The sequence below is a fragment of the Cimex lectularius genome, unplaced genomic scaffold (genome assembly GCF_000648675.2).
Source record: "Cimex lectularius strain Harlan isolate CLEC.00 unplaced genomic scaffold, Clec_2.1 scaffold283, whole genome shotgun sequence".
NCBI classification, from domain to species: Eukaryota; Metazoa; Arthropoda; class Insecta; order Hemiptera; family Cimicidae; genus Cimex; species Cimex lectularius.
In genome coordinates this window covers 108,630-123,382 of record NW_019394189.1, presented here as the reverse complement: position 1 = coordinate 123,382, position 14,753 = coordinate 108,630, and the positions used below count along the sequence as shown (strand labels likewise).

General features: G+C 28.8%; 1 protein-coding gene across 17 annotated transcripts in view; it reads right to left on the bottom strand.

Annotated features, from left to right (window-relative positions):
- Nucleotides 1–14,753, bottom strand: part of LOC106669096 (phospholipid-transporting ATPase IA) — a 37,606-nt gene that overhangs the window by 15,899 nt on the left and 6,954 nt on the right. For 12 of the 17 annotated variants that reach the window (XR_001340864.2, XR_001340868.2, XM_014398362.2 and 9 more), the window contains exons 2-5: nt 8,158–8,326; nt 5,847–5,955; nt 245–459; nt 76–174 (exon numbers count right to left, since the gene is read on the bottom strand). Coding sequence is in view for 10 of the 17 variants with exons in the window: in XM_014398362.2 (XP_014253848.1) it covers nt 76–174; nt 245–459; nt 5,847–5,937 (405 nt within the window). In the remaining 7 variants the exon portion in view is untranslated. Of the gene's footprint in view, nt 1–75; nt 175–244; nt 460–3,742; nt 3,947–5,846; nt 5,956–6,799; nt 6,873–8,157; nt 8,327–14,753 lie in introns of those variants that run through there. The other 5 variants (XR_001340865.2, XR_001340869.2, XR_002910899.1 and 2 more) reach the window with 5 other exon arrangements.

Genomic DNA, 14,753 nt, shown 5'->3' with positions numbered 1-14,753 from the left:
AAAAGCAAATTTATGTGTAAACTGCTTAGTATAAAACAGTACAATATTTTACAGAAGGGTGATTAAACAACTCACATAATCTTCTATTATCTCTTTGAGCGCAGAAACGCACAGTATGAAAATAAGTGGTACCAGAGTCGTGAACCTTCCCGTAGGAGATACATCTGGGATTTGCTGTGGACAATATTACAAAAATTATAAACAGAATTGAAATCTTAAGACGCTAGAAGAAACACTGCATTACCTGAAGGCAGGCGATGAGGAGGAAAAAGCAATTCGAATACCTTCGGAATTGTTCAAAAAGAAACGAAGCGATAAAGTTGTACTTGTTGTACTTTGCAGTGGTAATCCTATTGGTTACGAACTTGTCAGTTTGAGGCTTGTTGATAAATACAACCCTTGAGCCCGGGCTGCGTTGTGCTTCTGAATTTTCTACCAAATTTCCGCGATCACCATCAACTAAAAAGATAATTGACAATAACCACCAGCGAGCATTAAATTAAAATAAATACATAAGTAAAATTAAAAAACCAGGCCGTGTGATCATTGCTGATTCTCCTAGTGCACATTAAATATGTCTGCACACATTCTCGTTCGGAATATGTAGAATTTTACATTGAACGGTACACGAGTAGAGTCGATTTTGTTGGTAATAATAAAAAATTGATGGGAACGTAAGTTTTAGAATTAATAAATTAACTTTTTTATAAATGAAAATTAGCTCCACACATTAAGGATGATCACCACTTACTTCTTCACTAATTGCAACAAAATTTTTAGAATTTATTGCATAAATTTAATCTAACAGAGAAATGGTTGTTTATTATTTTCAAAAAGAACCTTAGAATATTGAAAATAATCAATATATTCATGCAGTACAACAATTTAAATATAAATGTTGATGATTAAGTGAAATTATAAAGTTAAAAACAGTATGAAGGATAGATATTTTTTCTTCTTTAAATTGATTTACTATTTTGAATTCAACCTTAAGCAATCTAAGATGAAGAAAAACCTACTACATGCGATCCAGCCCTTAAAAGAAAAATCAACGAGATATAAAATGATCTAAGTTTAACTTCTAAGTTAAAAAGTTAAATGATCTACTTAAGTTTCTAATAGTCTATTAATAAATCTAGTCTATTAATAAATAAGTTGAAATAATCTAAGTTCTAAACCTAGGAGATATTAGCTGAAGAAATATATTCATGATTTTGTAAAAAGAAGGAAATTTTATAACTGTACGGGAGGGTCTGTTGAGTTTAACTTGCACTACTTATTGTAATATTATTTTATCAAATACCGAGCATGTACATCTGTAGTTAAATGATTTCTGTAATTCTAACAGAGATTATTATTGATGGGCCAGACATACATGTCAAAAAATAAACACATAGAAAACAAAGTTTCACTGCCTGCAAACAAAGCAACAAAGAGTTAAAATATAAGTAATGCCCTAAAATCACATTAGATGAATAGTTAGAATAAAACAAACATATTGGCAAATTATTAAAAAAAAAAAAGTAAAATGAAATAGTTGTAAGAAAAAGCTAATAAAAACACACAAAAATATATGTAAAAATATGTACAGTTAGCAAGTCTTCATACACCACAATCTACTTTCTAATTTAATTATGAACATATATGTGTACTATTTAAAGTTTTTATTTTTCCTATATTAAGATCTTTAGAGGATAAAATCACCCTTGAAATATCGTTTCAGAATTGAAAAGGATTATGTAATAAATATATACTCAAGATATACTAAACATCTGCCTCTTGTTTGTTACTCCTAGTAAGTCTACATTCACTTGGATTTAATCCTCTAAATGCAAACAAATTTTTTATTTTATTGTATATTTTCAAATTTAATCAGTACTGCTTATACATTAACTTGAAAGGTGAAACGCTAGTTCAACTCAACACAATGGAAATTTGCCAATATATAAGAAAGTTATAGATTTATCCATTTTTTCTTAAATATTTGTTCATGTAATCAGTGGTCAGGTTTGTTAAAAACATGGTACTGTAACAACAAACTCTCTTGCATATATTGAATGTTTCAGGACTCACACTTCCCCTCCTCTCTTCAGCTATAACATTTGTCACCCTAGAAGCATGTGTATATGTGTAGGTCTGAATACCGAAATATATTTGATATATGCAAGAAAGCTGGTTGTTATTGTTCTATTTTTTTTTTTTTTAACAAACCTGACCACTGATTAATGCTCCTAAAATAGCTGCTAATTTACTACAAGAATGCAACATTGATGTAACACCTTAAACTGTACGTAATACATAAAAAATAATTTCTGACCACAAAAAATCACATAACCGCAAAGTAAACCAAGTTAAGCGATTGGAATTTGCACAAAAAAAAAAAAAAACCCTTTATTGGCTTTCTACCTTTGGGGACTAAGTTATTTTCACTAATAAATGTAAATTCAATACTTTTAATCCTGATGGCAATGTTAGAGTGAGGAGGAGAAAAGCCGAGGCCATGAAATTAAAGAACTTATAACTGACATTTAAGTACCGAGGAGAAGGATCATCATTTATGGTTCTATGGCTGCAATTGGAGTAGGCAACTAAAGATAATTAAAAGAATAATGTATTAATAGATGTATATTCTGAAAAAAGTATATATAAAAAAATTAATTAATAAATAAAATCTGTGACCAAGTACAATCAAGTTAAACTTAAGAAGAATTTTATTTTTCACCAGGATACCTATCCTAAACATCGTCCCAAAAGTGCCCAGAAATGGTTGCTGTACAACTAATTGACAATTAAAAACATCACTGTATTAGTCAGATTTTAACCCAATAGAGCACATCTGGCAGGAAGTTAAAAAGAAGCTAAAACAGCGTGACATAAAAATATAAATGCCAACTTTCTGAGGCTAGTATGGAGGTGTAGGGAAAAACAAATTGTAGGTTTACCAAAAAAATAGCAGTATGAGCAATCGTTTGAAAAAACCAATAAAAAATAAAGAGGTCCTAAAGATCCTTAGATTTGTTTAGTTAATAAATTAAGTTTGTTTGTTATTGGTTATTTTCTACATATGCGTCCTTTTTTTCAAACGTTTTGTTACTTTTTTTAATATTAAATTTTCACGTATGGATAAAGTGGTTAAAAAAAACTTCAAAATACATCAAATTAAATATAAAGGCCTATATTTAAATAAATTAATTGTTTTAAAAAGTATTTTTCCATTTGTTTTTAACCCCCTTTTGTGTCATTATTAATGAGTGTATGTAGGCTTTTTTTACTAACTGTACATAGCAACAACTGTGAACGGCTTATTGCTGATTCATAGGTCTTATAAAATATAGAATTGAAGTTAAAGGAATATGATCAAAGGGTTTATAGAAGTTGAGCTTCTACACTGTCACATTCTTGTCAAAAAAGTTGGATAAAAATGCATTTCACCCACGACCTTACCCCCTGGAGTATTTTTATATATACTTTTTTTGGAATAGAACAGTATATATCTAATGAGATTTCATTTATTACTGGTTTGTTTATAATTTAGATACAATCTAGATTTTACTTAGATACTACCCAGTGAAAGGAGGCATACGTTTAAGTTGCTTATACTAGTATCATATTTTAAGATGAATCGATTTGGCAAAATAGGTGAATTTGATTCAAATATTCAACTTTTTCATTAGTTTTACACAATGCTGGTCATATAAATGTATCAATTACAACAATATTAGTAAGACATCTGTTGATATACCTGATCTAAATCTGGACAGAGATGGAAATAGATTTTCTAACCATTCCATTTTTCTGTGAGAGACGATTATGTGGTATATGTCACAATTAATTCCTGTGTTAAAGCATCTGTATTCTTTAAACCTTTTACTTGGGAGAGATTACTCATTCTCAATCACAAATAACACAAGAACAGAGGTTATTCTATGGTTTTACGCATCACATAACAGTAAGGTTATCCACAGTGGATAAGCCACTTATGGCCCTTCTTACGGCCATATATGAGAATATTCAAAAAACAAGCTTATATCTTTTTTCAAAATAATTAGTCATTTAAAAATTAAGCCATTTTCGAGATAAGGGGATGATTGCTGAATTGTTCAAGATTGTTGAAAAACAAGGGGCGTTGTTTAATGTTTATCGTAAATAATTGTGGCAATATTTGTACTATTTAAATCGATATGGAGAAAGGGACAAATAAAAACGTTTTTTATCTCCAAGGACGTTTATTACTCATCAGATATATATCACTTTCTGCTAAATTAATTATTTTTACTAATTTTAAAACTTTTATTCCAATTTGCATCAACGATCTAAAAGATTTGGGTTTCTAAAATTGTTACATATATTTACATGTATATAATTATTAAAAAAGCTCTATCAGTAAAAACAAAGTACATATGCAACTAAAGGCTAATAAGTATAATTTAAGAAAAACAGTTCAGCCTATTCCCATTCGTTGATCAAAACCAAAGGAAACTCATATCAATTTTATTGGAACTCTTGAGATAGGACATCCAGATAGCATGAGATATCCTGAGACATATTGTACTACTAACATAATGTATTATCATATGAGGGGGTTTTTGCATTTTTGATTAAAAGTTTTTAAAAAGAAAAGTGTAGTTTAATTTATAATATAACAAAACATAGCAAAATTTTTGTGGCAATATATATATACCATACAGTACACAGTGATTGATTGATAATAAAGCAATAAAATGAAATAATTAATTAATAATTAAATAAATAATTTGTTGTGCATAAGAACACTAACACAAACCTGAAATGTGCATTATATTAATAACATTATAACGAATTAGTTAAAATTTAAAAAGTAATTTTTGTCAATTTAATGATTTTGAAAATTTGACCAAAACAGTAATAATTGTGGGAGCCAATTTAAAATAACTTTTAACTGGAATTGGTACACAATTAAACAGCCCCACACCAGGTAAACAAACCAAAGTAGTAGTGCGAGCTTTTTGTATTTTTTTAATGTCAAATTTTGTTGAGAACCACTGGGTAACTTAAAAAAGCTCAAATTAAGTTTATCAGCACTTTTTGGACCAGGAAAGTTACAAAAAAATATTAGACTGTAAAAAATTGTAAACCAAATAATTTATTAGATTTAGTAACAGTTTATTAAATAAAAAATTTTCCAGTTTGACTTTTGATATGAAAAAATATGCAATGAAGCATTTTAATTATTTATCAATTTAGCTAATATCGTTTGTTCCATTTTACAGGAATAAATTCAAACAAATTTTGAATGTTCATTCACTTTTCTCATTATTTGATAAGTTTGTATTTTTTGTTTTGGGCATGCTTTTAAAAAGAAAAAAATGACTGTTAAACAAAATTACAGGCATTTAAAATGCAACATATATTTTTCAACAAACATATACAAAGACATGCAACTGCATATATCAAACAAAACCACCTGTTTTTTGTTTGTTGCAAACAAATATAAATAAAAAAACAATAAATAGAAGTGGGATAAAAGAATGTTTGTGTTGGAAAAAAAAACCCCTGAATTGTGAATAAAAGGTCTATTATCATAGATAGCGTACCTTGTCAGAACCGATCAAACTAACTAAAATGATTCAAGAGGAAGTTCTAAAAAAAGAAGAGAAAAATCCATCAATTCTGGGTGTGGTCATAGCAGTCAATTGGTTTTTATGGTTACACTGATCCTAATCCAATGGTAGATAATATTCAAGATGGGGTATTAAAACATAACAGAGACAAAACATGCAAAGGCAAATATTCCAGCTATCCAGGCCAAGTGGATTTTTCAAAATGTACAAGTTTGGAAAACTTTTCAAATGGTATCATTTCCTCACCACAAATGGCTTCATTGAGATGGTTATTGGTAAAACTGGTTTCAGTTGTATGTTGCTGATCTGTTTCTGGATTGGAATTTCTAGAGGTCATTCTTCACCAATGGACCTCCTGAAAAGGAAAAATAACGAGCCAAAAACATAAGAGATGTGAATCAAACGCACAAAAATTATTCTCAAATTTATTTATATCATGCAAACAAAATAAAAACGATGCGTTTAAGTTCCAAGTGTTTCCCTCAATGAAAGCAAGTTAAGAGAATATGCAAATATTACAATGAAAACCCATTGTATGTCAATTTTTTCCAACATGCAGACAGTTTTGCAATTAAATCAAGCTGTAAGCATAAAAGGGAAGAAGATATAGCTCATTATATCATACATAAGAAAATTTTTGAACTTTTTCCTGTAAACTAAATGTTAATAATTTATCTAAGCCATATTTATGTTTAAATAATAAAGATTATGTCCATTATAAATAAATAGTTTTTTAATAAAAATAATTTGATACCTGCAAATCCAAATGAATAAACTTTACTCAAAATTAGATACCAAATATGTGAATTTCTTGTTAAAACCTAAATGAAGTCACCTTGTGGCTGACTAAAGCTTGTCAATTAATTCTTTCATCAACTTATTTCCATAATTTTATTTGTTCTACAAGATTATGATAAACATTCATTTCAATTAACTTCAAATGAATGTTGAGCATGTATCTATTAACATCTTTAACATCATTAACATTTAACTCTTAACTATACAAGTAAAGAGAAAATTATTTGATTTCTTAAAAAAAAAAAAAAACTAATAATTTGTCCATATTAATGTATTAACATGCAAATATTATTATTATTATTAAACTGTTAATTGATTATAATTGGCACATAATTTTTTTTAATTGTCAAAAATATTTTTAAAAAAATTTAAAACATTTGGATTACAAATAAGAACCATACAGATAGTACATGGACCTCCCACATAAGATACACCAACTTAGCTCCTGGGATGTGTTGCCACTTACGTGGCTTGTTCAAAACTGAAGGCTAGAAGAACAATCAGGTCACTGATAGCAGGGGTGGATTCCAACCCTCTGTTAGTGGCCACTCTTCTAATTGCATCATTAGTTTTACTAGGCTCGCAAATATGACAAATGCTTGTTCTAGCTTGCAAATAAGGAAAAAAAAGGACGAGAAAGTCAGTCCTTATACGGTTAATAAATTTTTTTTATTTGACTAAGAAGGAGGGATAATTGTGTATACAAGTTGGTGAAAAGATAAGAAGCTTAAGAGGGTCATCACTCATTGACTCATAAGCTAATTCTGACAATTAATTATTAAACTCTCGAGAGTAAAAAAAAGAGTGCACTTCCTACAATCTGATTAGGAGTGGGGAGGAAATTATTTTTTAAATTTTGTTAATAAATTGGATCCTTGATTATTAAGTAGTAATTTTTAAAACATTTTAATTATTTCTACATAATTTGACTATTCCTTATTTAAAAATGAAGATGTGCTAAGTGCTCATTGACCTAAATGTTCCAAGGGGTACTAAGCAAATGTCAACTACCCTAAATGACCTGAACTTTGACAAAAGGGCATACAGAGTTCGTATAAGAGTTTTACACTCGGTAAAAATCGAGAATATTAAATTTAGAACGTTTTTAAATTAAAAGTTGAAATTCGAAATTAGTCAGTAATGATTGTGAGAGGTGGAGATGTCTTCTACCTTGTAAGCAAATCAATATGAAAAAGAGGTTTAAACCAGCTTATAATAGTAACTAGTTTCAAATCAGCTAGTTCAGTTTTAAAAGGTGAGAATGTTAGACCTATCCCACTAATTTTTACCTTCACCAACATGCATTTTTTTAAAGGAACTTTTTATGTGAAACTTAAAATGTTTGGATGGAAGTAAAATCAATAAATGCCGGTATGATCTTTAAATATACTGACAATGTGTATATAACTTTACACCTTAAAAAATTTAAGATTTAATAAGACTTATATCTTATAAATTATAGAAGAAGTTTTAAATTTATCTCTTTATCATTTTATAAAGTGAATGAGTTTAAGGCTTATTAATTATGTAAGCCTTTAATTTTGGAGATTATAACATTTAATCCAATAATTAATAAATAAATATTATTTTTTTATTTATTTTATTTATAATATATAAATAAATAAAATAAATAATAAATTAGTATCGCACAGGAACAAATAGATTATTAAACACTCAGTTTTTTGTTTGTTAAGTAGGCAAAAATTACAACAGACTATTAAAAAATTGTCCTTTTTTTGTGTTATTTTTTTCGACAAACCTGGCATTGAGATGCGCGTTTATATCTTGGAATATTTTGTTAACTTCTGTCTAAATTCTTTTACAGGTATTAAATCTTCTATTTTCATGAAAAATCGTAAACGAATTGCCACAAGTCTATCTTTCATTTTTCTTGGGTTCATCATCGAATCGGCGGGTTAAAAACTGATCTAGAAAAACAAAACAAAAATTCAATATGGCTGATTAAATAAAATTAATAAAACTAAGGTAATAATACTGGAATAAACTATAATTGTAAGGAATAATGGCCAGAAAAAGTATTGTTTAAATTTTAGAAATATTGGATATTAATTTATCAAATTGTACAGAATTGGTTAACAAAGTTATAATAAAATAAACTAGCAACATTAAATAATACAATTTAAATTTAATTATATACAAATTGCAAAGGAAATCAAGCTGACTGCGCGAAACAACTTTCATTTGCAGAAAAGTACTTTACAGCACAATTCATATTCAAGAACATTTCTATCTATATATTTAGCGTTGTTGTTGAAATAATAAAAAAAAAGAAAAGGTTTTGCTGTGAATACAACAAAAACCAAAATTGTGTTATATTTGTATTGCCATCTAAAGTGTGTCTGTGTAATTTAAGTGAAGTTAAGTCTCTTTTAAAAGATAGACACAAATGCATCTTACATACCAGACCAGGGAGGATAGTTAGACTAACAATAAGATGATAGGCAAAGATCAAATTACTTGTATTAAAAACGTATATTCATTGCATTATTTATCATAATATTTTGTTTGTATACCAATTCGGGGGGGGGATAAGGAAATTTACTTTAATGTAAAAATGTGTGATTTCCTCAAAAGTAATAACCACTAGTTCAACGAAGTGAGTAGAAACGGAGTTTTTGAATCTCGGGAAATAATTTATCAATAATGATTATTATGACACTATTTCATTATTCAAGAAGAAATTTATAGTTTAATAATCAATTTATTTGTAAGGCATTTTATTTATAACTTCCTTATTCCACTTGACACTGAACAAGTCTCTTGATTGTGTACCTGATATCTGTTTGTAAATCAATGCAATTAAAAATTCAAGAATGAAATTTTTTAACATTTAGAAATTTAAAAAAAAATTAATGGCAAAATTTGGGATTGTACTGTTCTGTAGAGTCGAGGATTTCAAAGTATACCTCTGAATAAATAAACATTTAAAAAAATGTATGAGAATTTCTTAGATTAAATGTCAATATGAAAGTAATAGTGACTAAATAATAAAAATAAAATTGATTCCGAGAAAAATTTGTTCAGTCAAGGGGTTTCTCTCATACATGCAACTTGTACCTACATATTGAAGTCTCGTTAAAATTTGCAAATTTGAACTTTACTTATTTCTGGCAAAATTTGGTCCTCTGATACTCCACAGAAAAGTTACAAATGCAGACTACTAGGAAATAAATGATGATATTAATGGGTTTTTTGACAGCAAAAATTATGATTGAATTGTTTTATAAAGCAAAAAATTCAAAAGTGTAAAATCAATCAAAGTGTTCCGCAAATAATTCTTTAAATTTTAATTAATTAGATAGAATTTCAGTAATCAATTAGTTTGGTTTTTTTAACGTTTTCATATCTGAAGAAAAAATTATTATAAAAATGCATGAGAATTTGGTAGATTATATCAAATCAACGGAGTGACAAAAGAATAAAAATAAATCCATTATATTTTGTGGTCCGATTGACCAAATAACTTCTTTCAATTAATTAATCTTTATCTAAGGTATTGATTGAAATGAAAAAGCTAGTGACATAAGCGGGATTCCTACATTAGCCGAAGGTCGTGGGTTCGAATCCCGCTCGTGTCACTAGCTTTTTCATTTTAACCAATACCTTACATAAAGATTAATTAATTGAAATAAAAATAAAATTGACTTAGGCAACACCCATGGTTAATTTAACATATACACAATACAAGTTGTACAAGTAATCATTCATATTGAACTTTCAATTAAGATTTTAAAATTCAAGCTCTATTCTGGTACACCATCACAATTTCTGTCAAAATTGGGTCTTTAGATTTTCTGCAAAAACTTCGAAAATTCGAACTATTCACGTTTTTCCTGAGAAATAACAAAAAGAAAAGTGAAGTATTAAATGTACTTGATAAAATTTTAAACCTTGGTTCCGAACGGAAACAACAGATTCGTTCCCTGACGGCCTATGTTCAGAAGAAAATTTTCGAATCGTCTCTAGATTCTAGAGATCAAAGTTAAAGAATCTGTTACAAGCATGCTCGTTTCGTACAGTACACTGTGTTGTGGACTTAACAAACTTACGAAATGTATCTATTTTTAGTTTACCCCGTTAATTCGCGTTTTAAGTTTATTTGCTATATACATGAATGGTATGTATGTCCATGTCGGGAAATTTCATTTAAACGATTTTATATTATTGGAATATTTTTCCTGAAACCTGAAATGTCCGACCTCCCACCGACTATGTAGAAAAATAATTAATTATTATAGTTTACATAGCTCCATTATGAGTTTTGTGTTTAGAACAGGCTGTTAATGATAAATAAGTATTGTCTGTGATCATAACTGCACCTAGTCTATTCTCAAGGTACGCCGGTTCTGAAAGGGGCCAATGCTCTTGCTGCTGATTTTTGTTACTGTCTTGGGACCCTTGTGAAATCTTTTTACACTTGTCTTTTGATGAAAAACATTTTGTGCTTTCGTGTTTAGAGAAGTCTGGACGTTGAACATTTTATGGTTTAAGGGGTAATCAAGCATTCCTTAAAAGGTGAAGCGGTTGAAATTAAAACGACACAAAGCAAGGGTGCGAAAATAAATTTTTTGAGACAAAAGACGTGAACAATATGTCCAGAATGAAGGAAGCTTTACCTCCCATATCGTTTCATTTAAATAATTCTCTTAATTATGATAAATTGAAGTCGTTCTCATTCTTATCTTGGTACTCCTCGATTATCGGCATTTTAATTTTCCAAAGTCAAAGTAATGAACACACTCCCATGAATAATATTAATTAAAGGGCTCCCAACCGATTCAAAGGGCCCGTTAAACGAGCCGCGAATGCCGTGGAAAATGTGGGGAAAATATCGACTTTATTGATTATGTGCCATACCGAAAGCAGACTCTGGAAAGCTATTAAGAGAGGGAGAGGTCAATAAAGTGGAGGTGTAATGTCATCACGGCATAAGTCCATTTGTTATGGATGGAAACCGTTCGTTCATCTTTATTTGTCGTTGAAGATAGAAATCTTCATTTATAATTAGGGCAGAACTATACAAACCGTGAAATAAGTTTTCATCCTAGTCCACTTAACGAGGTAACGTGTCACTTGACTCTTGAGCCCTTTCCTTTATATTTTCGTCCATGTTAATTTGTAATTCCGTTTTATTTGTACGTAAAATACCATTTTTAATCAAACATTTAGCGTTAGTTGACCTTTTATTTATTTAGACTTAATGGCAAAAGCTTTGGTGATTTATATGTATTAACTTTTTGTTTGAGCCTCGTACACTGTTTTTGAAACTTTTATTTCATGTATCATGCTATTTAGAAGCAACAAAATATACATATTTGTTTTCCATATAATTACATATTTTATGTGTGGCGTTTAGTGACCGATCGTGAGTTGCGGTCTGGTGTGACGTAGGTTTTAAAAAACATTTTCTTATCATGCCAACGTTTCAATCTTTATGGAGATCATCTTCAGGGCCTGGGATTTATAAACATTGTTTAAATTTTACAAATACATGCAGGATGTGGAAAAAAGATTGAATTTCTAGCATTGTATAAATTCAATTTTTTTCACATCCTACATGTATTTGTAAAATTTAAACAATGTTTATAAATCTCAGGCGCTGAAGATGATCTCAATAAAGGTCGAAACGTTGGCACGATAAAGAAAATGTTTTTCTAAAACCTACATCACACCAGACCGCCTCTCTCTCACGATCTCCAAATAATCATAATAAATATTTTATCTTAATTTACATATTTTGGTCAATAATTAATCAAATAAACTACAAAATTATTGAAAAATCTAAAAAAAGAGCAAAAAACTAAAGATTTTTAGAGAAATAAAGAAGTCAAGGCATAAACAAAAAATTTCGAGGAACAGAAAATGGGGAAATCTTTTATCATAGACCAATACACGTAACGTGCCCCACCCCCCAACGCCAATCATATATGAAGTGAATTTTCTGATGCGTATTTTTTTTATATCAAACATAAAAAAAGTTTCCCCTAAAGTCCCGAGTATAATAAAGATTTTAACGGATAACCATCCAGATTTATGGCTTCCACCACAACGTGTGATAACTAGATGGAGGACCTGGAAGAAGTCGCCATAATACAGTAAAAAAATTCAAAAATTAAGGACGTCATTGTAAAACTAGCTCTAGAAAAGGCAAAATAAATTATGGAAACATGGATTTTTTTTTAAATTTAGCTTTTATCGCATCCAATTTTTATTTTGATTTGGGAAAATTGCAAAAAAAGAAATTCCTCCCGCTCCAAATGAAACTGCATTCTTCAATTCGACCACTATTACTTCCGTAGATGAGGAACGTTATTGTATCGATACAAAAATATTTTAACTCCAGGAATAATTTTACTTTCGAAAAACTTTTTAAAAAGTTACATTTTTAAATAATTTTAAAGATTAAGTTTTAAATTTTTATTTTGTCACTTTTTACGTTTTCCAAATACATAACGTAATATTGCATTTCTAATTTATTCATTTAAAAAAATGCCTCTTTTATTTTATAGATTTTTTTGTAGGACTAGAAATATATTTTTATTTGCGAAAATTTAAAAATGTGTTATTTCAAATAAATTTGAAAATTAAAGGTTTATTTATTAACGTATTATATTCTTCCTTTTTACACGTTATTCAATTAATATGTATAACTTTTAAAAATTCTTTTAAAAAATGCAAAACTAAATTTTTTTTAAATTTTACATTTTTTTAACCTGCATATTTTCTAAAAAATAAATACCTATAAATGTATATATTTTATAATTTATTTCACACATAAATCCCCCCCGCCCCTAATGAATAAGAAGTCCAGTTTTCCAAATTAAAATTGAGCAACAAATATGATTTCCAGCAGTTTACACACCATGAACATTAGAATTGAGATTAGAAATAATTTTGAAACATTAGTTGTTTTTTTTTTAATTATTAAAAACATCAGACATTTAGTCAGTTCTGTAATGTATTTGATGGTATTGTTCAAAAATCCAAGGACGTTTAAAGAAGTGGAACAATATTTGTTTTTTAAACAAAGAATAATTGAAATTTTGATCACACGATTGCAATCCATAAAGCAATTTTTGTTTCAAAAGCAATGTTAATCAATTTAATGGAATAAAGAAAAATTAGAAGAATATCGTGTTACATGTAATCATTTTAACACAAACATGCTCCCAAGAAACATGATTTTGAAACTTTTTATGCATTAAGTTAACGAACAACTCCATTAATTTATTGCATGCTGAACTTACCTCGTAGAAATTTCAGTAGTACTGAAAATCCATTCCTTACAATTATTTAAAAGCGATCTTCTGAAACGGCACGGTAAATTGATAATCATCGTTTAACGTTCGATTCTAACCAGAAAGAATTCCGAACAATCCATTTAAAAAAAAAATCAATTCAACAGTCTTCAAAAGTTAAAAATAAATACTGCCCAGTTGAAAGAAAACTAAATAAATTTACCCCTCCCCCTCCCGTGAGAATTCACAATCAAAATACCAATTATACTACCGTTTTATGACTGTTCTTTTTCCATTTTTGCTATATTTGAATAAAATGCCATAATAGAAGTAGGAACAGAATTTTCACAAGGAGAAACACAGCAGTCGTGGCGGAAAGGCGATTCCCGTCCACGTAATTCATACTTTCACATAAATTAGATGAAATCATCTTCACGTCACCCGTGCCAATAGTCATCCCATTTTTTTTTTTTTGTTTTAGCGCATGACATATTCTGTAAATCATTATAAGCTTCATAGTTAAAATATAGATGCCACTTGAAAGGAATTGTTTTAAATTTTGCTTGTAACAATATGTATTTAAAAAAAAATCTTTATTCTATTTCAAGAAATTGATTCTTGTACAAAATTATCTTTCTGTTTTTTATTGAGGCAAATTATTAGTTTTGTTTTATTTTAAACAATGATGAGCAAAGTTTGTACAATAATGATAACGTGTCTGCCAAGTTGAATATCAGAGAAATTTGTACAACAAAACCTAATATTTTAAATTCAGTTATAGCGAGCGTATTTTATATTTCAAGCAATTTCAGCAGATATAGTCTTTTTTGATCTGTAAATTAGTATAGATTTTAGATTCAAATTTTCATGAATAGAGTCCGGTGGGAAATACTTTTCGCGAGTTTGATTTGAAAAAAGTACAATACAGCATTAAATGATCCATCATCCTTTTCTCTGTTGAAGCAAGTAGGGCAAAGACCATCTGGAGAGAATTTGTATTTTTCTCCATTTAAATATATCGTTGGGTGTCAGCCACTGGCTAGCCGTAATTGGCTGAACAGCCTAATTAATTTTAAATCTTTACAGCATTCGAGAC